Here is a 20,426-nt window from a genome sequence, read left to right as displayed (position 1 = left end):
AAGGCATTTCACTCTCTAGATGAATGGTTACAATGTACAATATGGAATTCAAAGTCAAAACAACTTTTTCCTATCCTTCGACTTAGTGAAGTTAAGTTTTTCCTCTACAAACTTGAAAGTGGGTGAGAGAAATTAAAGACAATACACACAGAGCCATTTTCAATAATTTAATTATTAGACTCATGCCCAAAAGAATGAACTTGAATGAAATATTAAATATTCTTCTTAAAGCAGTTTGGGCACGGACAATCACACACACAAGGACTGGGGCCCAGGGAAGGTTCTCCCCAAAGTGCCAGTGTTTTTGTTGGTTTCCTTGGAGAAAACAAAGGAGCACATGATCAGAGGTAAACAATGTTTTCTTCAGCTCCATCTCCAGCATCCCCACCGTGACTGGCCACCATCGGGAGAGTTAGCTTCACTTCTGTGGTGAGCATCTGTGGCTGAGGACCATGTTGATTTGTGTCCTGGGGGTCTGGGGAGTAACTCTGGAAGGAATCCAAATCTGCAACAGAAAGACACCACAGGTCACACAAGACTCCACTTGGATTCTACACGACAGATGGCACCCTTCCTCAAAATCTGGAAATATAGTGGCCTCATGGTCAGCCAGAGAGAGAATGCCCAAGCCCAGGATGAGAGGAACACAGTGGCTATCTAGTGATGTCATCAGTATTCAATTGTGGGCACGTGCATCTTTTTGGACTAAAAATAACCTTCATGGAAGACTCTTAAGGAAGTGTCAAGTGTGTAAAGACTGGTCCCATTCCTAGCCATGACATCACTGTTACAAGAGAAAGGGATTCCCATGGGCTTCCTTGAGTCAGGTCTTGAAAATGAAGACAACCTTCTGTGTATGGTAACCACACATGTATCTGCACAGCATCTTCCTTCAGAACACCCCACGGCAAGAACTGCTCTCAGGCTGCGTGCATGCACACGCTTTTAATCCCAGCACTCGAGAGGCATAGGTGGGTGGATCTCTGTGAGTTCAAGGCCAGCCTGGTCTACAGAGTGAGATTCAGGACAGCCAGGGTTACACAAAGAAACCCTGTCTCAACAAGTAAATAAACAACAAATAATTAAAGTAAATAAATAATAAACAAATTGGTCTCAAGACTCCATTCATCTGGGGCTTGAAGAGTATAGACAAGGGGTGGGAAAGGGGCGTTGAAGGATGAAGAAGACCTTCTATCCTCCCATCATGCATTTCCGTTATTGCTACACAAAGAACTTTGTAAGAGCAGCTAGGTTTCTGGGAAAATTTTGCCAACAGCGACTGTAACTGGGCTTGCAGTGATTTTTTTTATGGTTGCCTAGCAACAGCGGGTACCTTCTCCCTTTCCCGATAAAAGCTTCTTCTATATTGTGCTTTAAAGGGAGAGATGAAGGGGCACTTTGATTTGGAGAAAGAAACATACTGCAAATCATTTCCATTGCGTTTCTTCCAATAACCAACCCCCCGAGGTGTGGCAATATAGCAAAATTGAAGGGAAGTGACTTCTAGTTAAAGCCGGAGGCAAAGAGGCATATACTCTGCACGGAGAGTGAGGGTGGTCACCCTGAGGTCCACCCAGCTCTCTTTCGATCATCAAAAGGAAACCATTATCATCTTTGCCACATTTTATCCTAAGCCACCATGATTTAGACAGATATACCTGTCTCCATGCCAATGACAGCGATGTTTCTAACCTTTCTCTGCAGACAAGAATTTTTGGCTGCTGGGGAACGTAGGTATGCACGTCTCGGTAAAAATGAAGAGCAGAATTTCACCTACAGGGCTCCTTCTTTTTGTTATTCTGCTGCGGGAAGGTGTATTTTTTTTAGGCGTCTGATCACTCCTCCTTCACTACTCCCTTCCCGGCTCTTTTCTTTTCCCAATAGGAGGTGAGGCTCATGGGGGAGCAGCAGCCAGGGGCATAGGAAGTAGAGCCAGATCACCTGGAGAAGCAATGGTCAGAGCCTCAACTCTGAAGCAAAGAACCCTGAGGGCAGGGTGAAGAGCTGAGGTTGAACTTCAGCTTGCTCAAAGGCACCGGCCAAGCCTAACTTCTTTTCTCTTTTTCCTTTTTCTTTCCCTCTTGAGAGAGAGCCTCTTCCCTCTTGAGAGAGAACCTCTCAGGCTAGCCAAGGATGACCATGAACTTCCAAGTCTTCTGTCTCTACTTTCTGAGCTATGGAATTACAGATATGTGCCACCCTGATTAGTTTATGTGGTGCTGTAGATCAACTCAGGGTGTCATGGGTATGTGCTAGGCAATCATTCTACCAACTGAGCGACATCACCAACCCACGAAGAAAATCTCCTCTTACACTGAGGAAACGGAGTCGTGTTTCTCAAACACAAGGAAAGTGTTATCTACAGGGCGTTGAAGATGCCTCTGAATGTCAGCCATCCTGTTTGTACCTTCTTACTACCAACTTGAAAGCTGTGCAGAGTCTTTTATATCCACCATCTCTCTGCAACTCAAAATGGAATCCACAGTTTACAAGTTGGAAAACTAAGGCTCAGGCTACTTCAACTTTTTGCCCCATATCACACAGCTAGGAAGTCTCCCAGACCTCGACTTAAGGACTGTGGCTGCACAAAGACACCTTCCTCGTCAGATCCAGAGTCTCCTGACCTCCTTTCTCAGTGTGCTAGAAGTGGCTTGCCCAGACTCTCCAGGCTACCAGATCCTACACAGGTTTACTATGTTCTCCCCACTCACCCTTCTAAAAGATGGCAAAACAAAAGACGTTTTGGATTTCCCTAAACAAACAGGGCAATAATTACAGACCTAGCAACCTCCCCAACACAATCAGACAAACACAAGTATCCCAAGCAATGATTTCACTTACAGGGTAAGACTACAAATCAACCCCAAATGCTTCCCCAGATGATTTTACCACATTAGGAGACAGGGCATGCGTGTCTGTGAACACGATGCATCTCACACAGTCTTCATTCCTCTCTCCAGCTGTCGGAATGGCTGATGTTGACACAAAATAACTTCAAAGGGAAATAGGTCACCTATGCTGCAGCAAAAGAGGGACCAGCCAGGACACACAGACCATGACACTGAGAATGAAAAAAGAGGTGACTGAGAGCTTATTGCTGAAATCTGATGATTCTGGACACACTCCCATAGTCCATGACACTTCCTTCCCTTGAGATGAAGCAGAGTCCAAACTGCCCAGAGGCCTGGCAATCTGGGTTGTCCCATTAATGGCTTTAAAAGAAAACCAACAAGCAAAGCAAAGGATCAAGCACACATCAGAAAGAATTCTTGACTATCTTTAAATGATTGGCTGTAGCTTTGGAAGAAAGGAACCAAATGATGGTGGTAGGATACGGGAGTACGTGTGTGCACACACATGTTCTTTTATAGTGGGGAGCAGGGCTTTAATCGGAGCATTTTGAAATGAGGAAGAAAACAAGAGAACACTATTTCTACTAGGACCGTCGGCCCTTACGTGCCTGACCTGCACTGCAATCCCAGATGGATGCCGTGTGGTCACGCGGCACCCGAAGAGGAACTCAATTTCCTTCTCCGTGTTCCTTCTTCATTTCCACTTGAACTACACAGGCAAGGGCAGGCAGTCTGACTTTGAAATAGAAGCCATTCTGTGATTTCTGATTTTATTACTCCACTTCTACCCCGAGAGAATTCTAGAAGAGCAATTGTGTATTTCTGAAAGCCACCCAACTTTTCCACATTTTTTTTTACCCCAAAGAATATGGTCCTCACAGAGAACCTAAGACTGAAATTACGTTTCTTCAAATGGACCCTTGCCGACTCTGGAAGCAGAATTCTTAGAGAGTTAAAATGAATTATCCAATTTCATTTGTGATCAAAAGGCCTGATAACTGAGGAAGAGAAAAATAAATCTTCCTTATTTGTAATAAGTGAAGAAATATTAATGGAATCAGAATCTGGCAAACTGAAAGGCAGACACTATTCTAATGAGGCATAATTTCAAAGTGCAACACTATCCTTTGACACAAATCATTTAAACCTCACCACATCTCTAAAATGAAACGGAGTGTGGATTATTAAGCCTAAAACAGGGACAAATAAGCTGAAACACACTGCAAAACCCCAAAAGTATGGCTGAATAAAAAAGAAAAAATCTCCATAGCTACATTATGAGGGCTGCTGTGGGTTCAGACCAGCTCCCTAAAGCAGCTTTATAAGTTAGTGTTGTTAACAGTTTGGCTGGCATGGCTTCTTCCTGTAGACATTCAGGGCAGAAAACAGCCTCGTTGTTTAGAGAGTGCATGAAGCACTCATTCCCCAAGATGATCCGCTAAATCTGAGCTTCAGACCTGGTGACAACCTAGCTGCTGACCCTGGCATTTATGATTTTCATACATCCTTCTGTTCCCTAACACTGGAATTGCTAACAAACACTGAAGACACTCAGCCTTCCAGTGTCTCACCGTGACGATTATTATTTTGAGCCAACTTGATCATTCATTAGCTATTATCGTGGCCAGACAATAAATGGTTTAGAAAACATAGCTGTGTTATATTTAAGATGAACAAAGTGATTCGTCAACTGTGAAGTAAACAAAATCTGCCCTATGAGGTGAACTGTTGCCTTGAGCAAGTCATGAAAGATTGGGCTGAAGTTGTGAAATTCGCTTACATTTCTATTTGGGTTCAGTGATCTTACAAACAATGTTCCGGAGGTAAAACAAAATAAAGGGATACCTTAGCCAGAACATGGAAACAACCTAAAAGCCCCGCAACTGAAGAATGGATAAAGAAAATGTGGTCCATTTACACAATGGAAAAAAATAATGACATCTTGAAATTTGCAGGCAAAGGGATGGATCTAGAAAACACCTTAATGAGTGAGGTAACTCAGACCCAGAAAGACAAATACAATATATACTCAATCATAAGTGACTTTTAAACATAAAACAAAGAAAAAACAGCCTGAAATTCACTATCCCAGAGAACCTAGACAACGAAGAGGACCCTAAGAGAGACATACATGGATCTAATCTACATGGGAAATAGAAAAAGACAAGATCTCCTGAGTAAACTGGGAGCATGGGGACCATGGAAGAAGGTAGAAGGGGAGGCAGGAGGAAGGGAGGGCAGTGGAGAAAAGTATATAGCTCAATAAAAACAATAAAAATAAAAATAAAATTAATCATTAAAAATAACTTTTGAAAATAAAAAATAAAAATAAAGGGATGCATAATGCAACCAAATCCATTACTTAAAGTTGCATTAATGTTTATATGGTATTCATCATTTTTCCATTGTCTGTCTTCATCCTTCTCAACAACATACATTTGAACAGACCATACACACTAGCCTTAAAGGGTGAGGAAACTAGCAACATCCACTGCTACTGTCTATACTGGACCTGCTCTTGTGACCAACAAAATTAAGAGTTGTTTACCATAAAGAGCAGGGCTCTGACAAATAGAGAAGGCTCTGAATTTCAAAATGTTTAGCTTTCATATTCTTTGCCTTCTCCTGAATTTTCTACATACAAAAATATTTTATTTATGTATTTATTTTCTTGTGTGTGTGTGTGTTTCAGTTAGAATCTCACTATGTAGTCCAGGCTGGCCTTGAACTCATGATCACTTCTCTCTACTCCCCAAACACTGGGATTAAAAGTGTCTGCTGCCACATTCTGCAGGAAAAGACACTTGAAATCATGACCATTTGAAAATAAAGTTTTATTTACCATTAAAAACTGTACGACCTTCACCATAGGCAGCAGTGCCAAAGTCTAATCAGAACCCAACAGTACATCAGCAGCCAAGGACCCAGAAGCCCAGGGCTGCACAAAGCATGTTTAGTCTACTGTTGACGTCACTGATGACGACTTCAACACGAGAAGGCGCAGACCTTCTCATGTCTTATCCCACAGAACAGAACTCCACATCTTCTGAGCCTTGGCTCTGCTCTTGTTTATTTTAATCAGGCTTTCTGACTTGTATGTCTTACTACTGCTCTGTTCCTTGTGCATGTCCCCAAACTCAATATTCAGACTTTCCTAGAATAACTTCTTCTCCAAGAAATGATTTTTTTATCATTAATGTCCCAATTCTACAAAATAATTTGTATTCCCATTTAGTCTCTGATTCATGCTTACACTCTGCAACATTTAAAAAATCATTTCCTGATGGCATTGCTGGCAATCATTATTTTTTCTCAGGAGCATTAATGCACAACATTTTCCCTCTAATGGAAAACATTTATTGTGCGGAGCTGGAGGTATCTTCAGAGCAGAGGAAAATTGGTCTCTGTCCCTAATTTTGCTCAATTCGATTTTCCATAGTGAGCCACAAAACAGACTGTGAGCTTCTGATGTGAAAAGCAATCTAGAGTTGATAGCTGAGACAAACAAGCAAATTTTAAATTACTGCCGTGATTCTTTTTTCTATTCCTTATGTGTTGATATTGCACCTGAAATAAAGTGACGAGAGGGGGGAAGGGAGGAAAGGAGGGAGAGAGGGAGAGAGGGAGAGAGGGGGAAGGGAGGGAGGAACTGGACTTTGGCAGTATTTAATATACATAAAATGGTCAACATTGGAGATGTACTCAATGCCAGACCTGAACAAAAGAGTGGAGGAATTCAGAGTGGAAGAACTCGGCACCACGTAGATGAGACTGTGTTCACAAAAGGGCACAGCATAGCATGGCACGCTGCTGTCGGAACCTGAGTTTGCTCTTCTACCTGTCTTTCCCCCAAAGAGGGCTACCACCAATTAGTGGCCATGACCTTGCCTTGGTCAAGTCCCACAAGGATAACTCCTTATCATATTCTAGAGTATCTCAAAATATGCATCTCCGGATAAGACCCTCTTAGGCACTCAGGATAAAAGGAAACAGTGGGCAAGCTGCTGAAATACCAGCTCCAGTAGCACACAGAGCTGACAGGTTTCTTAGGATTCGAATGGGCGCAGCTGCCATGTGTCACACACATAATGCCTCAGAGGAACACGAGGACCAGGCGTTTCCCAACCCAGAGAGCCTCTTCTCACAGGGTCCCCGACACTATATTATTTCATGAAATAAATGCAGGCCAGGGCACTAGAGAATTATAAATTCATTATTGACTGTGCAAGAAAACAAATGAGCAAGACACCAGAATAAATCCAGAGTGGAAGGGTGGAAATAAAGAAAGTCTCCTAAATCCAGAAGCCCAAAGCCACAGTGGAGCAAGGCCAAACTCTTGAGCGGTAGCTAAAACTGAAGGGAAAAGCTAGCGGGAAATCCTAGAATGGCTAGCTAGACGATGCTGGCAGCTGGACCCAGGGCTCCATCGCCGCATCGAGAACACAGAAGCAGACCCTCTGTGCCTCATGATGGGACGCGAAGAAAATGGACAACTCCATCCGTGGAGCCGCTTTCATGTCGGAGAGAAGCCTGTATCTCATCAAGCATCTATGCCCGGCAACAGGAACTACAGCTGCCGAATATGTAAAGTGACACCAGGGAGATACAATCAGCAAGACCAGGACTTGGAGAATGTTTTTTTTTTTCCCAGAAAAATTCCAACTGGCCTTTTCAACAAAGAAGTTGAATGTTTGAAATGTGTGTTAAAAGAGAGAAGCAAGAGAAGTTTACAGTAAAATAGTCATAAGGAATATGCCGACTACAGGCTATACATGAAATAATATGCACTCTATTTTCATAAAACAATCATCAAGGGCATTGGTAAGACAATCATAGTCAAATCACATACCGACAGCTTGATTTTGAGCGACAGCTTAATTTTGTTAATATTGTTTGAGGTGCAATAATGACATCGTAAAGGTAAAAAACAGAGTTCTTTCAGAAAACGATAATGAAATATTTTCCCAGTGCAATGACAGGCCATCCTGGAAATGCTTACGGTAACTCAACATGAGAGAGAAAAGGGAATAGACCCAAGAGTGGCAGTGGGTTGCTAACAGTTAAAACTGGCTGTGGGTAGATGAAATTCATCAAATGGCTTCTGTATATGCCTAAAAATTGCCATGACTATTTTAAAAAGTCAATGGCCTTTCATATATCTGAATCATAATATTATAAAAGGTTCTCTGTTGTTCCAACAGTGTAGCTTCTATATGTCTGATATAAATGGGGCACTGTGGTGGTGAATTAGGAGCCCTGCCTGGATACAAGCATGTTTACATCAATTTTAGCATAGCCGAGTGGCAGATCGTTGGCGAATTTATATATGGGTTTCCATATATTTTAGAAAGATATAGAAAATTGCCCATAAAATGAATAAGGTTAATTTGCATTTATATTTCTCTATAAAAACTGATACCGATTCCAAAATGGCCTTTGTTCTTGCCTAGAAGTCCAATAACATCTCTTAGGTGAACTCTATTTCAGAAAGCATCTCATTTGATATCCCTGGTCTGATTGTCCTTAGCAATGAATTATTAAGGTTCTTTTGGAATTTGGATTTCTATTCTTTGCTTTTTCTGGGTTGAGCTCATTTGAAACTAACATACTTAAGATATAGGAATTAAAAGCAGTTCATCTAGTCTGACAATATCAAAGTAAGTCTCTGGTTACGTGAACAATGTCAAATGAATGAATGTATTCGTGAATATCTGGTTCAAAAATTGTATCTCCCTTGATCAGGCTCACCAGAAAAACATTAACTTGGAGTTCTTATGATTATGCTGTGGAGAAGATTAACAGGAAGTGGGGAGGAGGAATAAGAACCAAGTATAACGACAGAGCTATGAAAATGTCATAATGAAACCCATTACCTTGTATGCATCCTTAAAAACCAAAAGGTAACGACTATTAAGTCAGTAGCCCTGTGTGTGTCTGTGTTGAACTAGCGGATAGAGACAAACACAAAAATAGAGCGGCTTTTGCCACCCAGAAGCCACTGTTCAGTATGCGTATTTATGCATATAATGGTGTGGGACAATTGTCTATATTCTGTCAGTTATGTTTTAAATAAACTCTCATTGGCCAGTAGCCAGGCAGGAAGTATAGGCGGGACAACCAGACAAGAAGTAGAGGCAGGTCAATGAGAGCAGGGGAATTCTGGGAAGAAGGAAGCTCCCTCTGCAGTCCTGTCCAGACACAGAAGAAGCAAGATGAGACTACACTCCTGAAAAAGGTACTGAGCCACGTGGCTAACACAGATAAGAATAATGGGCTAATGTAAGTTATAAGAGTTCACAAGAAGCCTGAGCTAATGGGCCAATCAGTTTATGATTAATGTAGACCTCTGTGTGATTTCTTTGGGGACTAAACGGTTGGGGGACTGGGCGGGACCGAAAACTCAGTCAACAATATAAGAAAGAGCATGGTTCTGAAGACAGTTCAAAGGGTCCATGGTATTGATGGCAGGGGTTCTAGGAACAGAGAGTCCATCATTTAAAAACAAATAAAAGAGTATAAATCAGAAAAAAAACTCAACAACTTAGAAAGGCAGTTAGCAGAGTCCCAGTATATGAAAAGGCAGGGCAGGGCTGCAGGTGGGGTCTGGCCCAATGGCAGACACTTGTCAGCATGCACAGGAGAGGGAGAATTCCTCTGAAGGCCTTCTCCCATTAAGTCACTAATGTGATTTGATCTCAGATGACTATCATAGCACCTAACCAGAAACCTCCACCCACTCATTGGTGAACATAGGTATCTGAAGTCACAGCAATGCTCTACTTGCCCCCGCAACAGCACATGGGATAACGTTCACCCACAGAGCATACAGCCATTCATCTCCTCAAATTACAGGTTGTCACACACATAAAATAGGCCGTAAATTATTAGCAATCCTGGGTTATCCAGCTCTTCTGTCCATGGGAAAAAAGTCAGAAAACAAAAAATGGAGAGAATTCTTGTTATGAAGAACAACTGGAATTTTCTTTCACTTAGAATGACATATATCAAAGTTCCAGAGTTTACTAACTTCAGAAGGACCTCCGTTTTCCTACTTTAATATTTGGGCTGCTTCTCAAAACCAATCAAAACAGATGCAGGGACAAAAAAACATTCTTTAACTGAAAATATGAAAATCTAGGGTTTCTTACAAAACTAACTTTTTATATTTTTTTTATTATTTTAGCTGGAAAAGGTTCAACTTTCTGTTTATTTTTTAAAGGGATTTCAAGGTGATATATGAATGTAAATAGCCAGGCCTTTGGAAAACCATTGAATAACAAAAATCAGCATAAAAATATTGAGCTCTTATCCACTCCAGACACAGTTCTACAAACTTTGTACACATTTCTCAACCAGTCCCATTGCCACAACCCAAAAATGGCAGCTACCATGTGAATTCCACTGCAGGAGCCTAAAGCAAACCCAGAGGCCAAGCTAAACAAGGAACAGGGAAAACTGAAGAGAACTTCCAAAAGCCATGACTACCATCCTCAAAAGGAATGCTGAAGAGGCAATCCAATCATGAAACAGTAATGGTAAGAAAATGGAGGGATATTCCTCAGAAACTAAAGTAATGATAAGCTGAATTGAAAACGATTCATGGGGGTGAGGAAGGTGGTTCAATGAGTAAAGAGCACACAGCACACACTGCCAGTCTGAGTTCAGATCCCTAGAACCTACGTGAACCAGACCCACGTGTGCACAATCCTAGTGCTCTCGGGGAGATACGGGAGGCAAAATCAGCAGAACCTCTGAGTGCTCTCAGGCCAGCTAGCCTCGTGTGCATGGGGTGAAGACAAGTGAGATCCTGTGCCGAATGGTAGAAGGTGGGACCCAGCACCTGAAGTTATTCTCTGACCTCTACACACATGCTGTGGCATACATGTGGGCTTGCGCGCGCGCACGCACACACACACACACACACCATATACACATGCAAAAACGCTCTTAAAAGTCAGTGGAATAATAGGAGACTTAAATATCCAAAGAAATGGAAGGGGAAAAATTAGAGAGAAAATTGTAGAAATTCAATTTCCACTGAGAAGCCTTTCAGCGATGTAAGTAAAAAGGAACAGTATTTTTAAGAAAAAAGATGAAAAGAAAAAGACTATTTCCCAGAACAGAAGGAAATATGTCTCTGAGTGGAAAGGGCCCAATGAATAACTCATAAAAATTATTCCAGCAGATGATCTTACAGACAGATATCATAAACTTCAGGTGAGCGAAGACAGGAGATGACTCTACAAGCCCCCAGAGAGAAGCAGGTCACAAAGGAGGAAGCAGGACCCAGCCAGGTCAGACTTCTCAGCGGGAATCTGAGAAAGTGAAAAAACACAGTTGTGATCCTGGGTAAACTGTAAAAAACTAAATGTCACAGTGGTAAAAATAAATAAAATAAAAATATTTCAATTTATCAGAAAATTTATTTTCATTACATCTTTTCTTAGGAACTATATCCCTCCCTCAAACAGTCCCCCCCTTGCTGGCACACACACACTAACACATGCACACACATTCACATGCACACACATGCACACACACTCGTAACACACACTCTCACATGCACATACATGCACACATGCTTACATGCACACACATACACACACTTACAGCACTCATATGCACACACACATGCACACACTTGTAACACACTCACATGCACACATGCTCACACGTACACACCCATTGGCAGCACTCACATGCACACACATGTACACATACACACATGCCTGCACATGCTCCTATAAAGGAATATATTAGAGAGAAGCTGGGAGCTGAGGACACAGAAGCATAAGCTATGAAAGAACAAGTCCTGAGCTAGACAGAGCACAAGTCCATGCTGGGGCAGAAGGACAAAGGAGCCAACTAGCAAAATTTCAGACAGACAAATTGAAAGAGTGAAAGAAAGGAAAGGAAAGGGGGGGAGAGAAAGGTCCCTTTCTGATCTCTAAAGAGTCCACATATAACTATAAAAAGATTTTTCTTTGAAAACGACTTCTCTGAGCACAAAAATACAGTGAGCCAATTTGAAATAAATCTCTAAGAGTGGATCTATTGAAATTCTAGAACCTAGGAATTAAAAAGAAACAACCCCGCCATGCAGTGGTGGTGCACACCTGTAATCCCAGCACTGGAGAGGCAGAGGCAGGTGATTCTCATTGAGTTTGAGGCTAGCCTGGTCTACAGAGTGAGTTCCAGGACAGCCAGGGCTACCCAAAGAAATCCTGTCTCAGGAAAGAAGGAAGGAAGAAAGGAAGGAAGGAAGAAAGGAAGGAAGGAAGGAAGGAAGGAAGGAAGGAAGGAAGGAAGGAAGGAAGGAAACAATACCATGAACAAAAGAATTCACAGAGGTGGAACCTGAAAAGCTACCGACCACGCAATGGTACTGTTTTTTACCTGTGATCAGATAGATGGATGGAAGGAACGACTCGCCGTTGCCATGCACATTATGCCGACTGATCAGCAGCATCCTAATGATGCTAAGTCCTAAGGAGGACCAGGAACACCAGGCGTCCCAGACACTGATGGCAATGATATACCGCACAACTGTAGAAGGCCAACAGTCCAGCAAGGCTGAGGACGGCCTTCCACTCCTGAGGGGCATACCCTACATAAACTCCCATTCATGTGTGCAAGGGATCAGATTGATGTCTACTGTCATAATTTGTAATGAGAAAGGATGGGACACATGCCACTTGCTCATTAATAAGGAGATGAATGCACTGTCCTCGTTCATAAGTTGGAAGAGCATCACTACACTCATGTATAAACGCACACACTGAAGAGAAAAAGCAAGCCTGGGCATAAATGGTCCCATAAACAGGACCTACGCTTCGTAAAGAATCCTAACTATGGGAACTGGTACTTCAACGTTTACTCACAAACACAAAACAAAATATATGATTGACATATGGGATGTAGATGCATATCCATGTCCAGGGAAAAGAGTAAAAACACTTTGTAGAAATGATATGTACCTATGTTAGGGTAGTGGTCAGCTCTGAAGAAGAAAGGAAAAGGAAAGTGACCGCAGGGCCTACAGCCTTATCAGTGAGCCACCATTCCTGAACAAAGGACAGCGGTCCGAAGCAAATGCGGATAGAAGGGTGCGAGCTGCTCACTGTGTGACCGGTTACTTCCGCTGCACTCGCGATGTTCATGGCTAAGCCGCCTATGTTAATGAATACATCAAACGACACAGCAAAGAGCTGCTGTTGCGATGGGAGGTTTATTTTAGAGCTTATTTTTAATAACTGGAAATGCGCAAATGATATTTATGAAACCACTGGGAATTTAGACACACAGCTGCCACATATTGAGATGGGATTCCTGTCATCTTCCTCCTAGGTGTGGCAAGGACTTTAAAAGCATTCACTTTAGAGATCTGTTTAGGGGAAGACTGAATACCTGAATACCTGAAAAAATGAGGCCCCCGCAATGCCATCTTTTTTATTGTTCAAGCTAAATGAAGCAGTACTATTACTGAGATTAAATTTTGTAAATTCTGGTGTTTATATTTGACTTTCAGAAGTTATTCTGAAGTATTAAAGTGTGTTTGAAAGACACTATCTATGCTAACTTATTTAATCCACACTTAAAGCATGTTATAAATTGTAGATAATTCTGTATTATATTTTATCTGCAACAATCATATGTGCAAATAATCATCATAAGATAAAATAAAACTTTTTAAAGGAGTGCCTTATCTAGTAGAGATATTTGCCGAAATGTTCAGGGCTTAATATGCACTTATAAAAATTTTTATGATTTACTTTCAATACAGAATTTAGGGAGGTGGGAATCTGGATGAAACCTGATTAGTCATAGGTTTGTGAAGGTGGGCGATGGTATGAGTGGTTACTACACTCCTCTGCTAATTTTGTGTATATTTGAAACTCTCCGTGGCATGTCCAGGCAGACAAGGAGTGTGTTCATTTTAAAACAAAACAAAACAATGGGCTTCTGGAAGGCTGGGAAGAGGAAAGGGTAACTCAAGAAATGCTGGATGAAGGAACACCTGGCTCCAGGCGGCATCGTCATGGCGCCGGATCTCTCCACGGCTCCACGGCTCCACGGCTCCAGGGCTCCAGGGCTCCAGGGACCGTCTGTTTCTAAGCACTGTCGCACCAGAGCAGGCTTTCTGGGAACTGCCAGCAGCTTGACGCTGCCCATGCTGCAAAACCTAAGTCTCTCGTTTTGCTGAGAGAAGAAGAATCGCTTCTCTGCCAGCTGAACAAGGCTGGAAAGCAAGCTAGGAATCTGAATGCTGCACTTAATGGTTACCGGTTCAATGGAGGGGAAAGCTGCTGCTGACACTCTCCGGTGCACCAGACCCGGCGCTTGCTCACATCCGAAGAGGGCAAGCAACTTAATCAAACACACCCAAGCTAATTAGTTCTACCTGCTTCTTCATAATTAGGCTATTACCAGATTTTTAAAAGTGGAACACAATTCTTTGTTTTCAATGCCTATGAATGAGGATTGTTTTTTGTCATCTTGATTAACTACAAAACGATCAATGTTAAAGAATCTGCAGGCCTATTCTTTTTTGAAAAATTGGCTTTTTTTGGCGCAACGTAGTTTTGTAGTTTTTAATGAGAAACATTAACTTCGTAATTCTCATTTGTTTGAGATGACATCTGCTAAGCCAAATCATGAAATATCATTTCTAATTATCGCCTTGAGTTTATGTCACTGCAAAAGATTATTAATTTAAGAAGCACAACGTAATATACAGAAAATGTGCATAGTTTGACCAAGATCTCGCACGTTGGCTCTCTCCAAGCCTGTTATCATAGTGAAGGTCACTACACTTCCAAACATTAAAATTAAAATACTTTAGGAATTACATAATTACAAAAGTAGGACGTTTATAGGAAAGAGGGAAATTAAGATTTCTAAAGTATTGAAATAGCAACAAAAACAAACACTAGGCAGCCATTTTTGTGGGGCACACCTGTAACCCCAACACTTGGGGGGACAGAAGCAGAACTACCATAAATTAAAGAATAGACTCTTCACCTAGTAGTTGAGAGATGGAGGGGGGATGAATATGACTATCTCTCTTTGGAACCATCTCTCTCAAAAAGAACGGGCTGAAGACTGTCTTGTAAATGAGCTCTCCGCCTCCTGGTGTTTGCATTTCCTGACCCATGACCCAGGACCAGAGCTGAAAGAAAGCCAGCAGCCCTCCTCTGCTTATCCAGGTGACACAGACTCAAGGTTGCATAGTAACCTCCTTTTTTGACACACATGTTTCTTTTAAAACACATTCTTCTTGAGAAACAACACCCATCTGGCCATATAATTTCACTCCTTACTAGGAAAAGCCCCAAGAGCAAGGGCAGTGTTCAGTAGCCTTGGACACTCACTCAATGACTGTAGTCCCAGCTGCTCGGCTGCCGACAGCCTTCAAGCTTGTGGCCATGGAGTTGCTGGTTTCCTTGTAGAATAACAAGGTAGAAATACACTTGATCACACTGTTTTAGAAACGTGTCCCAGTCCCTCCCTGCCCACCTAAGGACACCTTCTGATGGCTTTAGTGAAGAGCTGAATGGCCAATAGCTAGGTAGGAGAGGACAGGTACGACTTCTAGGGAGAGAGAGGAACTCGGAGGAAGACTCTGAGAGGTGGGGATTCTCCAGCTAGATGCGGAGGAAGTCTGTTGTACAGTAAGGAGAGGTAACAAAGAGTTAGCACAATGCAGACTAACATAAATGGGTTAGTGTAAGTTTTAAAAGCTAGCTGGAAACAAGCCTAATCTAAGACCAAGCTTTTGTAATTAATAAAACGTCTCCATGTCATTATTCAGGAGCTGGCGGTCCAAAGAAAGTCCGACTACATTCAATAGGCAAGGCATCCTGCTGGTGGCTAATAAATACGACATCCTCTGCACAGTGTCAACAACTTTCTACAGAAGAATAGTTTCCAGATGCGGTGGTCAAAGACAGGTTTCAGGGGGAGGAGAAGGCATCTGAACTGAACCTCAAAAGTTCACCAAGATGTCAACATCCAAATGGAAAGTCATCCCAGTGAAGTATACAGCCACTGCACGGGGGTGGGGGGTATGCTAGATGTCATGAGGAAAGGTAGGCTTTGTAAAGCTTAGTGGTTTCTGGTTATCGGGTCCCCTTTATGGTCCCTCTTTAACCTGTGTTGCTGGCTTCCCTACCAATACCACCCTGACACAGGAGGCTCATCAAGAGCAGGGTAAGGAAGGATCAGTGTTTCCTCATTCTTTGCCTGCCCTTATTGAACCTGCATTAGTTAGAGAAATCCCTGCCCCGCTTAATAGACAAAGTATTTGGTTTGGGTCAGAGGGTAACTCAGAATGAAGCCTGATTTGAGCATCTCATTCACTTATCTTTCTATAAACATTAAGCCCCTACCATGTGCCTTTCACTGGGCTGGGCACTAGGAACTCAGGCAAACCAATTGCTCTCAGTACCCCAGAGACTTAGCACTGATACAGTTACTTTCAAAACTACTCCATGGGTTTCTTTATGTTGAGTAGGTACCTACCCCAGTAGTCATTCTACTCCTCGGTGCTCATTTGAGAGATATAGAAACACAGTTCACAGAGTACCAAAAAACTAGAGGCAGGTCAGGTATGGTAACCATCAACAGGTTACACTGTAAAACGAAGGAACCTGTCACGGACCCATGCAGCAACATGGCTCCATCTCAGAAATAACAGGAAGGGCAAGAACAAGCCAGACAGAAAAAGGTACTGATTGAAAGGGCTGACTGATTCCATGATATTCTAGAAAAGCAAAATTAGCCTGTGGTGGTAGGAAGCAAAGGTGTGGTCACCACAGGTCTGAGGCCCGATTGAAAAAGAGCCTAAGTCGGTTGTCAGAAATGTTCTGTACCTTGATAGTCTTTCTATAAGACTGTTTGGATAGTCAATTGAAGGGCTAAAAATTTCACTGAATGTAAATGATACCTTGGTAATGAATATGCTGTATAAGGCACTGCAGTGTCTAGAAGGAATACAAGGGAACTTTGTGGAAGCGAATCGAAGTTTCTGCTTACTTTCACAGAGCCACATGAGAGAGGCTCCTGACCCTAGCTGAGGGTGTCTGGAGAGGCCCCTGGGAGACAATGACCCAGAGTATTTCTTGAAGAGGAGAAGGGATGATGAGGTAGAAGTATAAGGCAGAGTGGACCCTCAGGGCATAGGGAATGGATGAACTACAGGTACATCAGAAAATCAGAAATGAACCAAAATACCATGACTGGACCATCGGGTAAGAAGGCTGATGGTTTGTGAGGATGGGGGACTAGAAGCTGGACTCTGCCTTTAGGGTAAACATAACCTTCTGGGCTTTCTCAGGGATGACCGACTTCCACACATAGAGACCTTGAATAAGTCCATAAGGCTGACCCAGACAGACCCTAAACGGACTGGACACAAGCCTTGAGGTATTCCCAGTATGGCCCAGCATGGAGATGCTATAAATAAAGTCCCAGCTGAAGCTCCTTGTGCTTGGTTTGAGTTTCAAAATACAACCCCTGTGGTAAATTATGTGGAGACGTGTCATTTGGATTTCAACTATTCCCAAGAGAGGGGGAAAACGGTATTTAAGGGTGTGCCACATGCAAGGAGGTGATTTCAACATCCAATGACATCAGTATTTTCCAAAGGATGCCAGAAGAAGAAGAAGGAGGAGGAGAAGGAGAAGGTAGGTGCTGGCTGTGGTTATGGCTTGGGAAGTGGCACTTTGGAAACGTCACTGAGCATGTGAACACAACAGAAGCATACAAAACAATCCTGTCATCCCCTCAACATTTCCCAATATTGTCATGGGAGCTTTAAAAAACTCACATAATACATAATAACAGTCAGCCAATCATGTTGTGGAACATTATTCACGATGTAATGGCTTCACCCCAATGGGACACGAGAGGCATGTCCCATCACCGAGAGTATTGTGGAAGCATGCCAGTGATCAGATGTACCTCCTAATAACTCAGACCACTCTCACCACAGGAAACCGAGCACCAGTCATGTTTATTAAATGCTGCTAAAGCCTAAGAATTGTTCATGTATTGCCTTATGTAATCCTTATACCACCCACAAAGAAGATAGTATCAGGAGCGTGAGAAATCTGAGACACACCAAATAATTTTTAAACACCCATTTAGAATTTCATAGATAAGTGACGGAGCTGGAATCTGAACCCAGGCATAAGTCCCAGGCCCTCTGACTGAATCACTATGACAGCCTCCCACCTCCACTGCCCAATACGAAGGAAGTGCATTCTCCCACACATTGGCTTGTTCATCCACTCGCTAGGTTCATCCTTGCAAACCAGTGAGATACCAATAAATGTGCATATGTTTCCCTACACTGGAAAGGGGATGGGTTTACGCTTGCTCAAACTTGGCTGCAAACACTGGGCAGCATCCTTTGCTTCTTGTTCATCTCTGCATGGTAGAAAAATCACAGCACTTGCTCCCCTCCCAGGAACATGCCAAGTCTCATCCATTCCTTCAACACTCTAGCCAACTTTCCTGAACCATATCTATCACTGGGCTAACCAACAATCTCACTTGAAAATAATCATACCAGTCTGCCTGACTAATAAAACAGAAATGTTATGGTAAGCACACCTTGATTTTTGAAAACAGGAAGTTCACGGTGGCCCCATCCGATCAGCGGGGTTCCTATCAGTAGGGTAATGAGACAGTTGCTGGGTCTCTAAAGCTGTGGGAAGAGGCTGACTCTGGCAGATCCATCTATCATATTTCCTTATCCAAACGACCACATCTGTCATCTGATACATATGAAGAGAAAATATTTTAATTTATTGGCAGGCACATTTGAAAAAGATAATCCTTCTATATTTTACCTCTTGGTAAAAATCAGAGAAACTACCACAAAGCGATAACTTCTATAAGTTGGCTACTTAAAAATCTGTTATTTGTTTCATTGCTATTATTGTTTTGTATGTGCGTACACCTGATGTCAGGAGGGGAGGCGAGGTACATGCCACAGCACATGTGGGAGGTCGGAGGATATTTGTATAGTTTTTTTCTCTCTTCCCACTTTTATGTGTGTTTCCTGGATTGAGCTCAAGTCACCAGGCTTGCAAAACAAACACTGTTACCCACTGAGCCATCTTGTCTACCCAAAGTGATTACTTTTAATGTGAATTTTCCCAGTAATGGTTGCTCCCAGCTCAGACAAGGGAAATTTCGGGCTTTCTCTTCTTGTCCATTACAGTAAACCAACTTAAGCCAGCTCAGAAGAGAGGAACTCGCAAAAGTCAAATCTGAGGTTCCACACTGTATGTTTTAAAAACAAAAACAGGTTGTAGAGATGGGTCAGCACTTAACAGGGTCTGATGCTCTTTCAGAGGACTGGAGATTAGCTCCAAGCAGACACACTAGGTGGCTCTGTGTGCACTACACTAATGAATACACACACACACACACTCACACACACACACACGCACACACACACACACACACACAGAGAGAGAGAGAGAGAGAGAGAGAGAGAGAGAGAGAGAGAGAGAGAGAGAGAGAGAGAGAGAGAGAGAGAGAGAGAGTCTTAGTTAGGGCTACTATTGCTATGATGAAATACTATGACCAAAAGCAACCAGGAAGAAAAGCGTTTATTTTACCTATACTTCCATACTACAGTTCATCATCAAGGGAAGTCAGCACAGAAACCCCACGCAGGAGCTGACACAAAAACTATGGCGAAGTACTTAACAGTTTACTCCTCATGTCTTGCTTTACCTGCTTTCTCATAGCACCCAAGACCCCCAGCACAGGTTTGGCCCCACCCACAATAGGCTGGGCCCTCCCACTTCAATCACTGATCAAGAAAGTACAGTACTGGCTTCCTCACTGACCAATCTTATGGAAGCATTTTCTCACTCATGAGCCCCTATTCCCAATGACTCTAGAATGTGTCAAGCGATATAAAACTAACCCCCACATATATCTATACAATAAGTAAATGATAAAATAAACCTTTAAAAACAAATACACAAACATAACTGTATAGGTAGCAGGTGGAGCACCCTATAGAAAGGCTAAACAACCCTTTGTAGGATGACCACACCCTCATGGTGGCCAGGGCTCTAGGCCATAGACCTCAGGGAACAACAACAGGCAAATTCACTTTCACATACAAGAGCCTATATAAAATGTGATCCCATTACTCCATGCTTACTAACATACCATCATATTTTGGATAAGATGATCACCATGCTTTTTCCCTCCCCATTGGTCTACAAGTTGTTGATAAGCAGTTTGCATATGCAAAACAAAGACTGTATGTATTTTACGATTCCAGTTAACAAAAGCATCAAAAAAACTAAAAATAGAATATGGGCTCCATTTGTAATGATCCCGCCAACCTGGACAAGCCGTCATGACTTTTTTGGTAGGAATAAATCCATCCCAAGCCAGACCTTCAATCCACTCATTGGAAATAAACCAGCTTTGAAAACCTTTAGCTTCTATAAAGGGGGTTCGATTTGAATCAGATGGGATAGATGCCAGGCTTGCATATATTCCCATTGCAAGAATATTCTAAAGACAGACCATAAGTACATT

General features: G+C 42.4%; 1 protein-coding gene across 1 annotated transcript in view; it reads right to left on the bottom strand.

The window, feature by feature from the left end:
* Positions 1-230: 230 nt before the first annotated feature.
* Positions 231-20,426, bottom strand: part of Arhgef28 (Rho guanine nucleotide exchange factor 28) — a 114,775-nt gene continuing 94,579 nt past the window's right edge. Inside the window, exon 28 of the mRNA XM_038322967.1 lies at positions 231-505. Within this exon, the coding sequence (XP_038178895.1) occupies positions 342-505 (164 nt within the window). The 3' untranslated portion in view covers positions 231-341. The remainder of the gene's footprint in view (positions 506-20,426) is intronic.

This window comes from Arvicola amphibius, chromosome 3, assembly GCF_903992535.2.
Source record: "Arvicola amphibius chromosome 3, mArvAmp1.2, whole genome shotgun sequence".
NCBI classification, from domain to species: domain Eukaryota; kingdom Metazoa; phylum Chordata; class Mammalia; order Rodentia; family Cricetidae; genus Arvicola; species Arvicola amphibius.
This window is presented reverse-complemented; position numbering and strand designations above follow the sequence as displayed.